Consider the following 20,888-nt stretch of genomic DNA (forward strand, 5'->3'; position numbering starts at 1 on the left):
TAGTTAATTTTATATGTAAATATTAAGTAAAATGCAGTTAAATATGTACGGTAAAATAATACAAAAAGGTTAATTTTATAATTTGTGTGTATGTCATTGTCTTTAAATCGTGTGAAATCATGAATTTAAAAATGATATTAGCCATTAGCAACCATGAGCAGTGTTTTTTAGTGTCATTTATTTACTGTATATACTATTATAGTATTTAAATCAAATTTTAAATTAGCTTTTATTTTTACATTCCCAGTTTTAAATTTTTATTTAAGTTTTTTTTTTGTTATAAGCTTTTGTCATTTTTATTAGTCTTTTTTTAATATTTCAATATAGCTTTAATTTATTTCAGTTTTAGTTTTACTACCGGTAATTTAGTACTTGAACTAAAACTTTTTATTTCACAACAACATTTCTAATTTTCATTTAAGTCTTTCTTAAGTTAACGTTTTCATCTAATATTTATATTTTATTAACTTGATTTTTACTATATTTAGTTTTAGTTAACAATATCAACAATGAGATATTAAACACAGAAAGCTACTGGATTGTTCTAGCAATTTTATAACCAATTTTATAGATTTTATGTGTGAATGTGGCTGTTGTGTGAACTAGAGTCTTATAGGAACCTTGAGAATAATGTCGCCCTCCTGGAGATTTCCATCTCTGGCAGCCAATCCAGTGCCGGTCATCTCTTTGATGAAGATCTGGCTGCCCAGCCGGAGGCCGTACTCTACAACGAGACACAATGAAACATTGGTTCTGTTCAGCAACGCTAACATGAACCCAACAAGCATGATGACCTTGACCCTTTTAAGTACTCAACAATCCCTCCAGCTGTTAATCAAATTGAAACTGAAAATATGGAATATTGATCCAACAGGCAGAATCAGAGCTCTACCCGCTCAAGAACCGGTAACAGAACTAAATATGCTGAACATTTTTGGTTCAAATATTGCTCTAAAGAAAAAAACGTTTCCTGTTTCCCAACCCAAGGCATAATCTTGTAATAAACAGCGCTCCCGGCTTTGCCCTTCTGAGCTGAGGGTTATGAGCAGCTGGTGAGGAAATCGGAAGAGACGGACCGCTTTATGTGAAGTCACAAGAACGTATCTCCTCTGAAATCTCCTGACAGGACCATCATAAATAAATCAGATTAAAATATCATCAAAATCTTCTGAGGACAAACAGTTTTAGGATGGATGTATGGAGGTCTAAGGAAAACAGAATGAGAGTGAAATAAAGAAATGGGAGAATTACAATAGGACAGAGAGAGAGCCAGCTGCCCTGTTCACATGTGTAAAGCTCAGATGGTCTTTTATGCTGTGTGTTTTTTCCGCAGCATCTGACCTGATCTCTACTGCAGGAATAAAGGCTCTGCACCTGTAAAGGGGTCATATGCCATATTTGACACTATTGAGATATAATATGCTGTTACGGTTGTGCGGCACATTTTAGCATTATTTAGAGAACATGTCACAATATAATGCAGCTTTGGACAGAGGCTGTTATTGAAGGATGGGGTCTCAAAAACTATACTGGTCCTTACAGAGCAACATGAAGACTATATACACTACCATTTGTTTGGGGTTGGTAAGATTTAAAAGAAGTCTTTTATGCTCACTAAGGCTGTGTTTATTTCTATCGATTAAAATACAATAAAAACAATGATGTTGTGAAATGTTACAGTTTAAAAATATCTGTTTTCTATTTCAATGTATTTAAAAATGTAATTTATTCCTGTGATATAAAAGCTGAATTTTCAGCATCATTACTCCAGTCTTCAGTGTCACATGATCCTTCAGAAACCATTCTAATATGCTGGTTAGCTGCTCAATAAAACATTTATTGTTATTATCAATGTTGAAAAAAAGCTTTGCTGCTTCATATTTTTGTGGAAACCATGATTTCTTTTTCAGGATTCTTTGATGAATAGAAAGTTCACAAGAACAGCATTTATTTGAACAAATTTCTTTACTGTCACTTTTGATCATTTGAAAGTGTCGTTGCTGAATAAAAGTGGCTGAATTTTGTTGTTGTTGTTTAAATCGTATGACCCTAAAGTTTGGAACGGTAATATATTCATTCAGTTTTTTTTTAGTTTAATAATGTAGCTAAAAAAAGGGCCATATTGTGAGTTTAATTCAAATAATCGTGCATCCTTACATTTTAAATTAAAAAAAAAACAAAATTGGACAATTGAACTGCTTTCCAGAAAGTTGCCACTGCCCGTTGTCACAAAGGTAATTTGCATGAGAAAATATATATGAACTTGCAAAAAATGTATAGCAATGTTTACTGTAAACATTGATTCACATTGAGTATTTCCTTTAATAATGCCCATGAGGAAGCAATGAATAAGGGGTGTGTTTGTTTGGGTTGATTTCAAATTGGCCAACAGCATATTTCAAAAACGGCTTACCCCACCTTTAATAAAATACAAAAAAGCTACTTTTTGAAGTTTGCCGTCAGTAAGATGAAGTTTGGAAAGATTCAGCAAGGATGATTTGTGATGTTACAAAAGTTTTCCATTTCAAAATAAACAGTTTTTAATAATTTCAGTCACCTATCTCTATTATATTCAAAATATGCGATTAGTGACAAGCTAAACCCGAGGTTCTCACCTTCATTGGGCCTGTTTTTCACCAGCATCACATTGATGGGCGGCTCCAGGGGCTCATAGTTATGAAGGTCTCTTCCTCTGTCCCGCTCTTTGCTGGGTGAAGGTGAGTGATCCTGCAGCCGGTCCCTGCTGTGACTCCTAATCATCTTGTCATCCGAACGGGTGTCATACCTCCGCGTGTCATAGCCCTGGTCCCTCCCGTAGCTTCCAGCAGGACTTCCTCCTCCACCGCGGCCTCTACTTTGCTGCTTATGATAGCGAGGCTCCGGGCTGGATCCGCGCTCCAGTGTCCGGCCCCGACTGCCGTCCCTGCGGTAGCCGCTGTCAGAGCTGGGCGATCTCTCTGTGCTCCTGCCTCTACTTCGTTCCCGCCGCGAGTCGTAGTCCTGGCTGCGGTAATCCGGATCCAGGTAGTCTATCCGGCTCTTGTCGAGGCTGCGGTCATGCTCTCTATCGCGGGGGTAGCCCAGGCCGCCATTTCCCCGAGGGTAATCAGAGTCTGGGTCACTGTGAACACTGCGGTTGTCCTCGGGATAATAGCTGGATATGTTGTAATCACGGCTATCTACACTCGGGGACGGGGGGCGCTTGAGGACAGAAACCTTGCGAGGCCTCTTTACAGTCTTGTGGGGAGCGATTGAATAAAATTAGTCTTTATACAATCAGCCCACTGTTATCAAAAGGACTTAAGAGATTTATCTTAGTATATGATAATTACTTTAAGCAGGGATCGATTGCAGTACATACATTTGAATCCTGCATGTGTATTAGTTTTAATCAAGCACTTGTGGCAAAACTGCAAAATGGAAATCTAAAATTGTCAAAAATGGCAAACATTTTTAAAATGTGGGGGGTAAAAAAAGATCTTGTTTTTTATCTGTTATCTTCATAATAATCATAAAATGTAAACTCAGATCTTGAAAATAATTTAACGAACACATTTAATATCTTTAAATGGTTAGATGGTGGATGGTTAGAATCTTTTTTTTAAATCCTCAAAAATAAGACCTTGAAAGGCAAATATTGACACTTAATAATAAAAAAAAAGTTAAAATCTGACACTGCTAACCTATGCTAATAAACAAAGTAACTTGTTTTAGTAGGCCTCTCATAAAGGTCAACTTGACAAATACTCACTATTTTGGCCACTTTCCCACATTTCCGAAGTGACTGCACAGCAAAAGAATGAGGCACATTATCCATTGTGATGGTGTTGACCTGTATCACACGGTCGTTCTCACTGTGCACAAGCAAAACAAACAAATGTCAAGTCTAAAACATTATACAGACATTCTATTTAACAATATTATTGGGTTTTATGTGTATTATCATGTTAAAACTATTTCTATTTCAATAACATGTTAAAGAAAGTCATATGGGAATACTTTTTTTTGTTGTAAATTTGGAGTGCTGTCAGTACAGAGAACAACGACAAAAACCCAGTGTTGCCTACACAGTGTTCCCTTTCGAACGGTCACTTCGTATTGCGTAGCTATACGCAGTGGGGGGAAACTCCTTTTCCTCGATTTACTGAAGCCTTTATGTAAAGCGCATTTGCAGCTGCACAGCTAGAACATGAGCGACTGGCTCGCTCATAGGCTGCGCTGCGGCAACTGCACATCCAATGGCGCGGGCGCCTCTGACGTACGACCAATGAGAACACTCTGCGTCATACACGTCAGAGCCCGCCAAGGGGGCGTGACCTCAGTCTATAATAGCCCCCGAATTCGCCATTATAGCAGATTTTACTCCTTCAGCGACAAACTTCACGTCTCTGACCATTTATTGAGCCTTCGCCGTCGAACAAGCCTTCAGCCTGAGCCAGCTACAGTTCAGCAGACGACACATTTCACCGTGTTTCTCCTGACGCCGTCTCTCCTGTGGCTATCCGGCGATATCCTTTTCATTGCTCATTGTATATTGTGTATTATTTGTACGAGCGTTGTTCAATGCCTCATGTTAAGACCTGCGCCACGTGCGGATGCAAGCTGCACGAGGCGGACGAACACGCTAGCTGCATTCCATGCCTGGGACTTCACCACGCGGAGAATGCACTGTCTGCCGGCGGATGTGCGGCCTGCGAGAGCATGCCTATCTCCGTGCTGCGAACTCGGCTAGCCCTCTCCCGCAAGCTAGCCCCGCCGACGCCTCGGCCAACAAAGCCCACGAAGCAGGCCTCTCAGCCCCGCCCTGCGGCTGATGCCCAGCGCCAGCCGAGAGCAACCAAGCGCTTCCCGCTTCCCCGAGGCCAAGGCCCCAGACCAAGCGCCGCGCCTCACACAGCGCCGCCAAAGTCGTCCTAGCATGCAGGGGAAAGAGAGAGGGCACGGGTCCCGCACTCGCCGGACCACCCTCGAAGAAGTCAACAAAACTTCCCACAGCCCCTTATTCAGTTCAGGTGGCTGGGGATTTTATTACTGCAAACAGGCCCGCAACAGTAAGCGCGTTCTTGCAAACAAACGCCGTTTTCACGGCGACCCATATAAAGCACAAAAAGAGTGTGTTTCACAAACACAACACGTGGGTTCACGGTCCCCCTTCATCAGGCGGCCCCTCCCCCGCATCCCCACGCAAATGCTTGTACAGTCAGCATAGCTGTCAACATTGAACATTGAAAATAAGGGAGATTTCCCGGAATCCATCCCCAAAATAAGGGATTTTTTTACACGATTCTTACCCACAAACTTTTAAAAAAAAAAGCACTAATCATTAACAATCTAAAGAGTTTATAACTACATATAGGCCTACATATGTGAGAGAGAGAAAGAGACAGTGTGTGTGTGTGTGTGTATGAGAGAGAGAAAGAGAGAGAGAGGTAGAGAGAGACAGTGTGTGTGTGTGTGTTAGGGGTGTGACCGTAACCGTGAGACCGACGGTTATAGTTGAACACCGTCATTAGAACTCTATAACCGCCCAAATCGTGTTATTAAAATATTTGTTACATTTTTTATCATAGAGAATGTTTAAATACTAATATCAGCTTACGAGGGAAACGGAGGCGGAGTTAGTGGTGCTTCGGAAGTTCGGAGGCTGCTGCAGGAGATGATTTGGTAGCGGTCTGTGCCCCTTTACAGATCAGAGCGCACGCTGACACGGAGTTAGGGTTAAGCTTTGTTTATACCATGGTTTATACTCGACGCGTCCGCATGAGCGCGAAGGTGCGCGCGGCAAAAATGACCAGTTGGGTGCGCAAGACCACATTTCGCTTTGCTGTGTGCACGGCTTTTTTTGTAACAGCGATTGCGGCGCCGCATCCGAGGATGAACAACTTCAAGCCGAATCTGCCCGAGCTTGTACGTCTCACACAATCAGAGCGTAAAAATACGGGATATTTTACGGGAAAATACTAAAACGGGAAGACAGCGGGAAAAGAGCTAAAATACGTGAGAAACCCGGAAAAAACGGGAGGGTTGACAGCTATGCAGTCAGTCCAATACTCAATGTGTGCACAAATCACAATATAAGGGTATCAGGTCCCCCTTAACTAGGCGGCCCCTCCCCTGTTGTAACACTGACTTCCCCACACGCGAATGCTTGTACAGTCAGTCCAATACTCAATGTATGCACAAATCACATGATAAGGGTATCCGGTCCCCCTACATTAGGCGACCAGCCCCAGTCAGTGTGTCAAGCCCTAGCCACACGTGTTCTAGCCTGGCAAGCTATCCCCGGTGTGTCGAGTTGGGTCATAAACACTATAAAGCGAGGTTACTCGCTCCAATTCGCTCGCAGACCCCCGAAATTTCAGGCGGTTCTCGAGACTTCGGTGAGAAGCAACGTGGGTCACGTGCTTCGCACCGAAGTACAGAATCTATTAGCAAAAGGGGCGATAGAATTAGTCCCCCCCCGCGCTGAAACACATGGGTTTTTACAGCCGCTATTTTCTGATTCCGAAAAAAGACGGCGGTCTCAGACCCATTCTAGATTTGAGACATTTGAACAAAGCTCTCATGAGACGGCCGTTCAAAATGTTAACTATCAAACATATCCTCGCGCAAGTGCGCACGGGGGATTGGTTTGTCACAATGGATCTGAAAGACGCTTACTTTCACATTCAGATAAACCCTCGTCACAGGCCATTCTTGAGATTCGCCTTCGAGGGCCAAGCTTATCAATACACCGTTCTGCCGTTCGGTCTATCGTTAGCACCCCGTACATTCACGAAGTGTGTGGATGCAGCGCTTTCTCCTCTGAGACATCAGGGAGTGCGTGTGTTAAATTATCTCGACGACTGGCTGGTGCTGGCACAGTCGAGAACCGAGCTATTAGCTCACAGGGATTTGATTCTCAGCCATCTAAAATGCCTGGGTTTCACAATCAATGTTTCAAAAAGCAAACTAACCCCCAGCCAGAGTGTGATCTTTCTGGGTACAGTTTTAGACTCGAGAGCGATGACAGCGCGACTCACACCAGAGCGCGCGCTCTCAGTGCGAGCGCTTACAGGCACTTTCAGAGCGCGCGAGCACGCGCCACTGAAGAAATTTCAGAAACTGCTTGGTCTCATGGCAGCAGCATCGCCAGTACTCCGCTTGGGATTACTGCGCATGCGCCCGCTGCAGCATTGGCTGAAACGACGTGTGCCAACTCACGCATGGCAGTCAGGCAACTTGCGCGTTATGGTAAATCACGGTTGTTTAAGAACCCTGATTCCCTGGCGAGCGCAGAACTGGTACCACGAGGGGGTGACAATGGGAACAATTTCCAGAAGGAAAATGGTTCTTACAGATGCGTCCAACCTGGGTTGGGGAGCGCTGCACGAGGGCATGCCTGCATCCGGCCTCTGGTCGAGCACGGAGCAGAGCTTACATATCAACTGTCTGGAGATGAAAGCAGTTGGATTGGCCCTGAAAGCATTTCTGTCGAACCTCAGGGGTCACCACGTTTTAGTCCGCACAGACAATATATCAGTGGTAGCCTACATAAATCGCCAGGGGGGCATCAGGTCAGGAAACCTGCATGCGATGGCGAGAGACCTCCTCTTATGGGCACAAACCAACCTGAGCTCTCTGAGAGCAGCGCATATACCGGGCATCCAGAATGTGGGCGCGGATATGCTTTCACGGGGCAACACTCCCCTCGGCGAGTGGTCCCTGAACCCACAGACGGTCAGTCTGATATGGAAGGTGTTTGGCGAGGCCGAAGTCGACCTGTTCGCCTGGAGAATCAACTCCCACTGCAAATTGTTCTTCTCGAAGGACAGGGACGCGCTAGCCCATGTCTGGCCCAACCGTCCCCTTTATGCCTTTCCCCCCGTCTCGATGATTCCACAAGTCATCAAACGGGTCAGAGAGAGCGGGTGCCCAGTCCTTCTGGTGGCCCCTCTCTGGAAAACCAGACCGTGGTTCCCGGAACTGGTTCAGTTATCGGACACAATCCCATGGCCTGTCCCACTGAGGAAAGACCTCCTCACACAGGCGAACGGGACATTGTGGCATCCGAGACCCGATTTATGGGACCTTAAGCACTATATCTGAAGCCAGGGCCCCGTCGACTCGGCGCCTTTACGCTTCGAAATGGTCAGGTTTTTCCAGCTGGTGCTCGAAAAATCAGGCTGACCCAGAGTCATGTGAGATATCTGTAGTTCTCTCATTCTTACAGGAGCTGCTGGATGCGGGTCGCTCCCCGTCCACGCTCAAAGTGTATGTGGCAGCCATAGCAGCACATCATGTTCTGGTGGCTGGCCAGTCACTAGGAAGAAACGACCTGGTCGTCAGATTCCTTAAAGGTGCTAGGAGAATAAACCCCTCCAGACCTCCATCTGTGCCATCTTGGGACCTCTCCACGGTCCTGGGGGCTCTGAAAGGTCCACCTTTCGAACCGCTCCAATCGGTTGATCTAAAACCCCTCTCGCTGAAGACCGCTCTCCTTATGGCTTTGGCATCTATCAAGCGAGTGGGAGATCTGCAGGCACTCTCTGTGAGCCCTGCATGTTTGGAGTGGGGTCCAGATGACTCCAGAGTCGTCCTCAAGCCCAGACATGGTTACGTTCCTAAAGTGCTCTCAACACCGTTCAGAGCACAGGTGGTGACGTTATCAGCCCTCCCTCCTTCTGCAGAGGATGGAGAGGTTAATCTTCTCTGCCCTGTCAGAGCGCTGAGAATCTATCTGGAGCGTTCTGCGTCTTTTAGACAATCAGAACAGCTTTTTGTCTGCTTTGGTGGTAGATCCAAGGGGGATCCAGTCACTAAGCAAAGACTGTCTAGATGGATAGTGGATGCTATTTCTATGGCTTATACCGCAGCGGGTCAAGTTTGCCCTATAGGAGTCAAGGCCCATTCAACCAGAGGTATGGCCTCGTCATGGGCTTGGTCATCTGGCATTCCCATTAGTGATATTTGTGATGCGGCCGGCTGGTCCTCGCCTTCCACATTTATGAGTTTTTATAATATGGAAGTGCCTTCCCTGCAGGCGAAGGTGCTTTCGGTATGATTAAGACCCGTTGGTGGCCGGTCTTGTCATATATTACTGTGCACAATCACATTCACATATATACATGAAACCCGCTGCTGGCCGGTTGTAGTTCATACATAAACCCGCTGTGGCTGGTTATATTTATATATATATATAAACCCGCTTTTGGCCGGTTATATGACATATATAAAACCCGCTTTGGCCGGTTATATGACATATATAAATTCCATACATATATAAAACCCGCTTCGGCCGGTTATATTCCATAACAGATATCAACCCGCTTTAGCTGGTTAAGATTTCATATATAAACCCACTTGACTGGGTATATGTTCGTATACTAATAACCCCGACAGAGTCTGGGTTCATTGGTGTAGTATATTGGGTATTTCTACTGATGTATACTACTGAGACCTGACGGTGTCTGGTCTATTTTTACATAAATTATGCGGTTATGGCTTGTTCTGTACGCTCAGGGGTCCTGAGTTGCAGTGACAGCCAGTTACTCAGTGCGGCGTTTTGCATGGCGTCCCCACTGCGTATAGCTACGCAATACGAAGTGACCGTTCGAAAGGGAACTACTCGGTTACTCACGTAACCTCAGTTCCCTGAGTTAGGGAACGAGTATTGCGTAGCCAGCCGCACTATGGTAACATGGCAAGTTGTCGCTTCAGTCGTTAAACCTGCTATAATGGCGAATTCGGGGGCTATTATAGACTGAGGTCACGCCCCCTTGGCGGGCTCTGACGTGTATGATGCAGAGTGTTCTCATTGGTCGTACGTCAGAGGCGCCCGCGCCATTGGATGTGCAGTTGCCGCAGCGCAGCCTATGAGCGAGCCAGACGCTCATGTTCTAGCTGTGCAGCTGCAAATGCGCTTTACATAAAGGCTTCAGTAAATCGAGGAAAAGGAGTTTCCCCCCACTGCGTATAGCTACGCAATACTCGTTCCCTAACTCAGGGAACTGAGGTTACGTGAGTAACCGAGTAGTTATCCTCTTTTTAAAATTGGCACCCTGTAGACTTAAATGGGGCAAGTTTTAAACCAGCTTTTAGCCTCTTAACATCCTTGATGTGTCATTACAAGTGCACAGCCATGTGAGTGATTTTATTCAGAGTGAACATGGTGAATCTGGCTGCAGTAGATGTGAAAGATATGAATAAAAATGATGTTAATTCAGCCAGCTCACACACCTGTATTTACTTCCTGATTTTGGTCGAAGTCCACATTAGTCGATTGTCGAGTGCGCGCGATCATTGGTAACTAAGCAATGGCAATTTACCAATGATCGCGCGCGCGCACTCGACAATTGACTACTGTGGACTTTGACCGAAAACAGGAAGTAAATACAGGTATGTAAGCTGGCTGAAATAACATCATTTTTATTCATATCTTTCACATCTACTGCAGTCAGATTCACTCTGAATAAAATCACTCACATGGCTGTGCACTTGTAATGACACATCAAGGATGTTAAGAGGCTAAAAGCAGGTTTAAAACTTTCCCCATTTAAGTCAACAGGGTGCAAATTTTAAAAGGAGGATACCACGGTGTAGGCAACACTGATTTTTGTCGTTGTTCTCTGTACTGACAGCACTCCAAATTTACAAAAAAATGAGCTCAATGTTAAAATTGACCGGAGTTCTCCTTTAACACTTCTTTAAGACAAAATATGGTATAAGCAATGAATTTAACTTCTATAATGTGGTACATGATGTATTTCCAAGTGAATATTCTGTGAAATAATGTAGGCCATAATTGTTTGCATCAGTATTTGACTGGAATGTGACAGGTAGGTTATGATATTATTGGTTAATATCATTTTACTCAGCCTTGAGTACATCAACGGAAAATAAGCTGTTTGTTGAAATGTATAAAGTTATTACATGGGGAGAGGAAAAAGTGTTGTTTTTCATAATTGTTTTTGGATAAACATGCACTAATATAACACGCACAATAACACCAAGGACATTTATTAGGGTAGTAAGCAGAGTCAATTTTAATTTCATGTCATTCTAAAAAGCTCTATGTGAAAACTCGATACTTATTAACCGGCCTATGCTGGTGTGAAATAATGGTTTACCAATACGCTCAACACGTATGCATTAGTAAGGCGAGTGAAGCGTACAAGAGCAGTCCATCGGCTGGTCCTCCTGGCAGCACGTCCGACACGATGATGGACGTCTCTCCGCTCTCCATGTTTGGATTGTCCCGGCCACCGGACACAGCAATTCCAAAACCCATTTTAGTGTCCTGCAAAAGAAAGAGAGAGAAATCACTTTCAGTGTGAAAGTAGCACAAATGCATTTCCATAGTCATACATCACAGTTAGCCTGCCCAAGGCAGTACTGCTTAATATTGCTTCTTAGAAGCATGCAAACGGCCAGCGGTGTTACACAATCACGTCTGTGCGCTCTTAAAATAAATCTCTCATGAACGTTGACTGCATGCCCCCACAGTGCGGTTTTGCAGAAAGCCATTGCACGCTAAAGCTAATGGAGACATGGTTCCACCTCATTGCTTAGCCAAACAACAACCTGCTCTACCTGCCTCAGAGGAGCGCTGAATAAATAGAGTCTAATGAGTGGGTATCGTTGGCTTGATCTGGCAATCTGCTCCAAATATATTCAGGCCCAATTAAAGCTGGAGATAAAACCTGACAGCAACGAGTGAAACCGAGATTTTAGAGTCTGAAGTAATGGCACTGACTGACGCTGACTCTAGGGGTAGGAGCTAACCAAAAGCTTATATAATATTACTGCTGGCATGCGTAAATATATACCAAAATAACGAAATAGACAGGGCTTCAAAGTTGAGAAATTTAGGAGCACATTAAAAACACTTGAACAAATAACGCATTATTCCTTAAAGGGATACAAGGAGACATTTATAAGGAAAATTATTTATTTATATATACAACTATTGGACAGGAAGAGTTAAAATAAACTTATCATTGCATCTAAACCAACAACATGTTTATTAGATCCAATACCCACTAAACTACTGAAAGAAGTGTTACCTGTAGTCGAAGAGCCTCTTCTTAATATTATTAACTTTTCTTTATCTTTAGGTCATGTTCCAAGAATATTCAAACTGGCAGTAATAAAACCTCTCATTAAGAAACCGCAATTAGATCCAAATAACCTAACAAATTACAGACCCATTTCAAATCTTCCATTTATGTCTAAAATACTAGAAAAAGTTGTGTCCGCTCAATTGTGCTCTTTCTTGCAAGAAAATGATATCTATGAAAAATTTCAGTCAGGATTCAGACCGCATCATAGCACAGAAACTGCGCTAGTTAAAATTACAAAGGATTTACTTTTAGCTTCTGGCCAAGGCTGTATCTCAATACTAGTTCTACTAGATCTTAGCGCTGCGTTCGACACTATAGATCATAAAATACTCTTGGATCGACTACAAAACTACACTGGTGTTCAGGGACAGGCATTAAGCTGGTTTAGATCGTACTTATCAGACGGTTATCATTTTGTCTGTTTAAATGGGGAAAAATCGAAGATAACATCTGTAGACTATGGAGTGCCGCAAGGATCGGTGTTAGGCCCTCCGCTATTCTCAATATATATGCTGCCACTTTGTAATATTATAAGAAAACATGGAATTAATTTCCACTGTTATGCTGATGGCACTCAATTATATATTTCATCGCGACCAGATGAAAACAGTAACTCATCTAAATTGACAGAGTGTCTAAAAGTCAAGATATAAAATGCTGTATGACGTGTAATTTCCTGCTATTAAATTAAGATAAAACGGAGGTATTACTTATTGGTCCAAAAAACTACCCACAAAGCCTTGTACAATACAACTTTAATTTAGAAGGATGTCCTGTTACTTTATCCACTACAGTAAAAGACCTGGGTGTTATACTAGACTGCAACTTGTCTTTCGAAAATCATATTTCATATGTTACAAGAACAGCTTTTTTCCAACTTAGAAACATTGCTAAGCTACGTAACATGCTATCTGTTTCTGATGCAGAAAAGTTGGTTCATGCATTCATGACCTCGAGACTGGATTGCTGTAATGGTTTATTAGCTGGCTGTCCTGCATCCTCAATAAACAAGCTACAGTTAGTGCAAAATGCAGCTGCTAGAGTTCTTACTAGGTCAAGAAAATATGATCATATAACACCAATTGTATCATCTCTACACTGGTTACCTATTAAGTTCCGTATCAATTACAAAGTATTACTACTGACCTATAAAGCCCTAAATGGTTTAGCTCCTGTGTATTTAATGGACCTTCTATCGCCCTACAATCCATCGCGTTCTTTAAGATCACTAAATTCGAGGCTTCTGGTCATTCCTAGGATATCTAAGTCCACTAAAGGAGGGAGGGCGTTCTCGTATTTAGCTCCTAAACTCTGGAATAGCCTTACTGATATTGTTCGAGGCTCAGACTCGCTGTCCCAGTTTAAAACTAGATTAAAGACGCATCTCTTTAGCCAAGCATTCACATAATGCTTACCTTTTATACCACTGTTGAATCAAATCGAATGCATTAATATAATGACAGCAGCTATGCTAATTATCTCCCATCTGCTCTTCTGCTGTTATAGCGTTCGTAAATAGCGTTCGTCAGCTCCAGTTTGTATCCAGCCTCTCACGGAGACTTCAGATGCCCCAACACCTGCGATGAGATGACTAAACGCCTGTGAAGAGACGACTCGACGCCTGTGAAGAGACGACTCAACGCCGGCGATATGTTATGCCCTAAAATACTACATGATTAACTAACTGTAGTTTTTCTATGTACATTTCTGAAATGCACTTTCTGTAAAGCTGCTTTGAAACAATATGTATTGTGAAAAGCGCTATACAAATACATTTGAATTGAATTGAATATATAATATAAATTATTATAATAATTTTTTTATATTTCTGCTTCAAACTGTATTTAGTAATTATGTAATCATTCATAGGCCTATGTCAAACTGTGTGTGTATATATATATATATATATATACACACACACACACACACACACAGTTCAAACTATGTATATATAGATAAATGGATATATATACTAAAACTTATAAGACTATTGTGCCACAAAAAATAGCTACATTTAAGTTGCATTAATTGCCAGATACAGTTTATAATAAAAAATAAAAAAAAAGTATGCAAAATGTAGCACTTTTAATTGTAAAATAAAATGGGACTTATTTTGAAATGTCTATGCTTTACTATTGCCGGCTGCTCATTCAAAAAAGATGCAGGAGATAAAATATGCACTCTTACAGCCATCTACAGCATATTACATGAACACCATAAAGTAAACATTGGAATTCATCAACAGTTCATCAAAAGCATTCTATTAGCATAAATGTGCAGTATTCACTTATTGGGAGCTGTAGAACGTGCAACTGCGCCACACTGCTAATTTGAAACATGCAGCTTAATCACCTTATTTAATAATCACATTAGGCTGTATTGCGATTCCTGTTTTTCCATCCCCAAATTAAGACCTCTTAAAAATAATCAATATGTTACTTCTACCATTTAAGATATTAAAGACTTTTTATGACTTTAAATTTAATAAAACCGAGGACTTTTATTAAATTCACACATTTGCTCCTAAATACATTTTACACACATCACTTTTTAGTCGCAAATGTGAGTAAATCGCTCGCACTGTCAACCCCTTATAGATCATGATACACCCTATAAACTTGTCCTCATTCTAAGTATCCTGTTTTTTTATAACTTGAAAAAGCTTATATCTTCCATTTAATGTTGCAGCGATAACAATTTGAGACAATTCTTATTTGAACCCAGGGATCTGACATGTCAAAGAGCTGAGATGTTTTCCCAGGATGAGTCTGATATGTGATGGTGGTGATAGTGTCAGTGTGTGTTTGGATAGTGTGTGAACCCTTGTGATCTGTCACGTGGGAGATAAAAGATGCGCATCCTGTTGTGCATGATGTTGGAGGAAAGAGGAATGGGAGGAAGGAAAGACAAGATGGGAAGAGAGAGGGGGAGGGGTAGCTTCATCTGACAGGCTGAAAGCACTTCTACAAGAACACAAGCACATAATGTTTTGATGCTAAAAAGTTGTTAGTGACCATATCCATGTTTACATGCATATGACAATTATGTCTCATGCAAACACCTTATTTGGGATATCTACTGTTTATTTATACATGCACATGTCCTTATAGATATAATTATGAAGTTAACAAGAAACTGATCACACTGTTACTAAAATGAATTGCAATAAATAACAAGAGTGAGCCTCCAGTATTTCCATAACCGAATAGAGGGAAAGAATGTGCATGTCATATTCAATAGTTTTTCGTTTCGTTATTTTTTTTGTTTGTTTGTTTTAAATAACTATACATACACTTTTGTTCAAAAGTTTGGAGTCAGTATGATTAAAAAAAAAAAAAAAAATTAATACTCAAAAGTCAGACATTTAAAATGTTACAAAATAGTCAGATATAATCATAATCCTAAAGCTAATATTCTCCTGGATCCAGCACACTGAGTTTGGATCTTGAGGGCATCTCAGGTATTGTTTTATATGTCAGAGGGGCTGGCGGAGCAGTTAGGCCATGTGTCCACCAAAGCGTTTGTTCACGCAGCTGGCATATTTTTCCAATTTTTTTCAATGGGAGCGTCGCGTTTTTTAAACGCCATGAGCATAACGAGGCGCTGAACAGTTTTTTCACGCTGAGCGCTCTGCTGTTTTTTACTAGTCGCCGAGAGTTTAAGAAAGTTCAACTTTGGGGTAAAACGCAGCGCTCATCACTGTCACTTTTTACCCAACCCTCCAATCACAGTGGAGGAGGGGCGGGAAAAATATCACACCGACCAACCGCCACATTATGCTTGTTCAACGTCAACAGCACGCGGCCTCTTTGGTTACAAACATGAAATTTGTTGTTCACTGCCGAGCCGCTCTTCTACAACACATCTAAACACGCGACTCTTAAACCTGCAGTGGGTGAGGTAGGGTTTGGGTCAGCTTGAGTAGGTTCATGTAAAAGAGTTTCGTACCCGCTGTAGAGTCACAGTGTACTGCTCCCAAACCGTCTCCTCCATTCCTGAGCTCTGCATGGAAAAGAGAAAGAAAGCACCATTAAATCACCAGTCAAGCGTCACTAATTTCAGTATGCTGTGCAGCGTGACATGTAGGGTTGAGTGTCCTATATACAAATTGGTCCTAAATGAAGTGTCCTGAACTAATTAATTTCATAATTACATGGATGCACACATAATATTAAAGGAATATTCCTGGTCAAGTACAACTTACTGTAAGCATGACAGTATCTATGGCAATTACTTTGGACACGCATAATTAGCAGTTCCTCCTCCCCATCTTAAAAATTATTTTTCTTTCACTGATTTGTCGTAATTACTGTACTTTGTCATTTTCTTTAATCAAAAGCATGCCACAGATTCTATCTGTACAGTTTAAAGGTGAAGTGTGTCATTTTTTAATGTTCTTTCCCAGTTTGTGTAACTATATGTGGCACCACAAAATACTGATATTTATTTAAGTATCCCTGCCAGTCCAGTTTGGCCCAGTAACAGCAAACAGAAAAAGTGTGAATAGAATTAGAAAGTTTGATGAATAAAAAGTTCGAAAGAACAGCATTTCAAATAAATGCTGAATCCTGAAAAAAATGCATCACAGTTTCCACAACAATATCAAACAGCAACTCTTTTCATCATCATTAATAATAATAATAATACATTTTGTTTGAGGACCAAATCAGCATATTAGAATGATTTCTGAAGGATCATGTGCCACTGAAGACAGGAGTAATGATGCTGACAATTCAGCTTTACCATCACAGAAATTAAGTACATTTTATTAAAACAGAAAAAAAACATTTCAAATTGTGGTGATAATGTCACAATATTACTGTTTTTAATGTCTTCTTTAAAAAAACATTTTAAAAATCGAACCGACCCCAAACAGATGAAAAATGTGTCTGCGCCACATAACACACTTCACTGTGACATTGTAAAAAACCCAGAATATTCCTTAAAATGACATTATGAAAATGAATATTAGTTAAAAATTCACAAATGAAGACCCCCTCCCCAGCTATATAGTATCTACACAGAAATACCTGTGAACACCCAGTGAACACCCCATTATTTGGTACGACCCGATACGTCACTGCGTCAAAATGAGGGTCTACCACATACGGCCGAAGAGTGTGTATGAAGGATGAGCCTGTCATTTCCACAGCTCACTTGGGCGAAAGCATCATTTCTTTGTTTTTAAGAATGATTACATATGAGGACTGAATCCATGTTAACTCACAGATCTATGTAAGCCGATGTCCATAAACACACTGTGAATGACACCAGGGTCTGTATATCTCTCTTTTTGAAACATAAAAAAAACAGCCTGACAAACTCACACACACACACAGCTCAAGGGTGTGTTTGTTCCAATGAACAGACAGACATGCTCATCAATACTGATGATTAACTGGAAAGTGGCCACAGTACAACCCAACCTCAACCAAACCATGACGACACAAGGTTAAACCACGGCGACTTTGACAGTAGGTCCGGTTAAAGCTTCTTAAAATAGTCGACTTTAATTAAATAAGAAATCTGTTTGGACTAAACAATATCCTAATCTACACCTGATTCTACTCAAATTAAACGTTTCTCCCTTCCATGTCAAATTTATTTAAACAGCGCTTTTTACAATACGCACAGTTTCAACGTGTTGTGACAATGTACACAAATACGCAGCTGACATTTGCTTATAATATATTGCTTATTGCATCCAGGGATAGCCAATCACAGCACAGATCACATATGACATCACTCTGATGCCAAAGCTAAGTCTAGTCAAGTCACCTTTATTTATATAGTGCTTTATACAATACATATTTCAAAGCAGCTTTACATAAAAATAACAGGAAAATGATTTAATGATGCGGACAGAGTTCATTACGGCTGTACAGCAAATAGTGCACATTATTCAGCTAAAGTCAGTTCAGTGTCGATTCAGTTCCGTTGTAAATATAATCAATTATTAAATTAGTTCATTTCATCTATAAAGCAGCTCTGCAGCTTCCAATAAAGCAGCTCTCATCCAATAGTGTCAGTTCAGTCAAATCGATAATATTGTTGAATATTAAGTGTCCTCCTAAGGACAAAATGGTTGATGTGCAACACACACATACGTTTTAGTTTTCATTTTCTGCACTTCCCTTTAGCTTTTCCTTACAAACACACACTTCCCCTTGTTCTCAGCCGTCCCCGTTAGTGTGCGGCTCTAATTGGAGGATTCTGCCTGCGGATATGTGCCCTCAGACTACTACAGAAGCGTACAATTAGTGTGGACATGTGCATTTGTTGGGCTCTCCACAAGCACTCGGATAGTGCGCTATGCAGCAAATAAAACTAATCCACAGAGATAAAGTAAATAAAGGGCCTGATGCTGATAAGCTAAGACAGCTCTTATCCTCTCCTCATGCACTGGGCTGCTTTCTGTGGGTGGCTAGTGGAGATATTGTTCATAAGACGGTGATGAGAAAGACAGATAGCGAGGGAGCTAAAGATGCTGCATCATTTGAAGGCAGTTCAAGCTGCTTTTACAAAGCACTCACCTTCTTGTTCTGGAAAATGATGGACAGTTTCATAGCGAAAAGGAAAATTACGAAGTTGCTCGCTTCATAAATCAAAGACAGGCCCCTCAAAGGTTTGGCAAATGTTAAAATAAACAACGAGCATTTCCTCTTAATCTAGTTTGTCCGACCAAGTTAATGAACAAAAATGCATTTGTGAACACGTTAACATTATTGAGGAAGCATTTCGCCACAAATATGAAAATTCACCCTCATGTTGTTCTAAATGTGTCTTTCTTCTGCACCAGTTTTGATGTCAGCGACAAGAAATTAGCCTTAGGATGATCTTCACCGACGTCAAAGCATATCTGAACTCTCACGAATACGATTTGAGAGCTGCGGAGGTGGGGAAGGTTTTCAGCCAATAAAAATGTACATTTCAATTTGTTCATATTCGGCTATTGTTTGGCTTCAGAGGAGTTATTTGGAGGAATTTAATCACATAGGCCACTATTATGACATTTATAAAGACATTGCTGGACAGGACCCATCCTTACGGAGTGCTGCAAGTATGATGTATTTTTGTGGGCCAATCATGAAAATTTGCATTTTAGCACTTCCAGTTTCATCTTCCTGAAGTCAGAAGGTTTTTTGTATGGGTTTTTGGTTCAAAGCCTGAAATACGGTCTGTAGCGCAAGCACAATATATTTTCACGTAAAAAACATCAGTAATACCACCTAGTTATTTTTCTAAACTTTTATTTGTCTTGAAAAGGGTGGTTACTATAAAGTGGTTAAATGGGACTACAGAGGTTGTTGGGGACATTAAACGTAACAGGAAACTCTTCTAATAATTCGCTAGTTCGCTTTTACAGCCTTGTTGTGTATATACCTGCACTCTTGCAAAGTATTCTGAGTCAAACTTTCAGGAAAAATATTTTTTAAATAAAAGGTTGAATCACGGTGCAGTTCATTTATAGCCTATGTTAAGCTTTTCCTTCAGGCGATTGTATTTAGGCTTCAAAATTTATAAAAGTTGTGCTGATTTGTCAAGATTACCCTGATGAATGAAACGTGTAAGAATCATTAACATGTTTTATCACAGAGCTTATTTTCAGCAATAATCCAAAAGCCAATGGAAAAATACTACTGAGTTTTTGTCGAGGGAACCAGGGTGAAGCAAACTGAAAGGTTGGCCTACAAAATTACATCACTGTAGTATACTACACTGCATTGAAAAGAGTGATTAGGATGTTCTGCAAAACAATACATTTCTACAAAAGAAATTAACAGGTATAGAATGACATGAGGGTCCTTTAAAGATTCATATACCTGGGTTTCTGTCTAAATACATTGAAAAGCTCCTAAAACACATGCTCCAGATATGTTGAGCCTTGGTTCTCATGCTGCTGACACAGGTTCAAGTCTGATCCCCCTCTTCAAATAAATAAAATAACATACCATCATCTTCATCTGTCCAATAAAGCAAATCCAAGCCCAAAAATATAAAATATTAAATCCTGACTGCTATACTTGAGACGTCTCCACAGGAAGCTGTCACCCATCTCTCCTGAGAACTAACCTAAAAAGAAAACTTCTATTTAGTAAACTCCTCACAACAAGGTCAAGACTCTCCTCTCTCTCCGGCTTAGCTCAATCTCAGAGGGACGGGACCCCGTAAGCAGCCTGTGAGGAGGACCCTGCTGTTCCCAATAAGCTGAAATGCGTCGACAGGACCACCAGCGTGAAGCCGTCCACACCGCACAGACCCGGGTGAGCAGGGGCGCTGGGACAGCATGTGAACCCAACCTGCAGATCGCAGCCAGTCATGCTAACATGTCTGAACAGCCTGTCCACACAAGCAGATACAACAGGTTACTGTACGTTCACACCGCCGCCGACTTGAGCGTTAAAGAAGCTCTGGCCGCTCTGTCAAGGACGCTTGTCAAAAAGCACGGGGAAGCTCGTTGACGCTTTGGACGCCCTGACGTAGCAGGGAGAAGAGAAGTGTCACAACATGAAATGTAATAAACAGAAAAAAACAAGCAATACATTGAAGAAACCTTTTATAATGACAGCATTTGTATAACTGTTTTGGTCACTTTTGGTCGGGGAAAAAAATAATAATTAGCTATTATTATTATTATTATTTGCATTAGGCTATTATTTGCATTAGTGCAATTGGTCAAATCTTTGTCACCGTGAGCAAATGAATTGCATTCCCATGCCTCGTTCTTTTGTAACTGGTCCCTGTAAGCAAACAACGTCATATCATATATGTTAGGAAACCCAGCAA

The 20,888-nt window shown here is 41.3% G+C and overlaps 1 protein-coding gene across 10 annotated transcripts in view; it reads right to left on the minus strand.

Annotated features, from left to right (window-relative positions):
* tjp2b (tight junction protein 2b (zona occludens 2)) overlaps window positions 1–20,888 on the minus strand; it is a 106,514-nt gene that overhangs the window by 25,803 nt on the left and 59,823 nt on the right. For 9 of the 10 annotated variants that reach the window (XR_013201087.1, XM_077223221.1, XM_077223224.1 and 6 more), the window contains 5 exons: window positions 16,050–16,103; window positions 11,154–11,278; window positions 3,752–3,854; window positions 2,616–3,237; window positions 621–724 (listed from right to left, as the gene is read on the minus strand). Coding sequence is in view for 9 of the 10 variants with exons in the window: in XM_077223221.1 (XP_077079336.1) it covers window positions 621–724; window positions 2,616–3,237; window positions 3,752–3,854; window positions 11,154–11,278; window positions 16,050–16,103 (1,008 nt within the window). In the remaining variant the exon portion in view is untranslated. Of the gene's footprint in view, window positions 1–620; window positions 725–2,615; window positions 3,238–3,751; window positions 3,855–11,153; window positions 11,279–16,049; window positions 16,104–17,131; window positions 20,304–20,888 lie in introns of those variants that run through there. The other variant, XM_077223223.1, reaches the window with a different exon arrangement.

Source organism: Siphateles boraxobius, unplaced genomic scaffold (genome assembly GCF_051911475.1).
Source record: "Siphateles boraxobius isolate OS27281-9 unplaced genomic scaffold, OSU_SipBor_1 9, whole genome shotgun sequence".
NCBI lineage: Eukaryota > Metazoa > Chordata > Actinopteri > Cypriniformes > Leuciscidae > Siphateles > Siphateles boraxobius.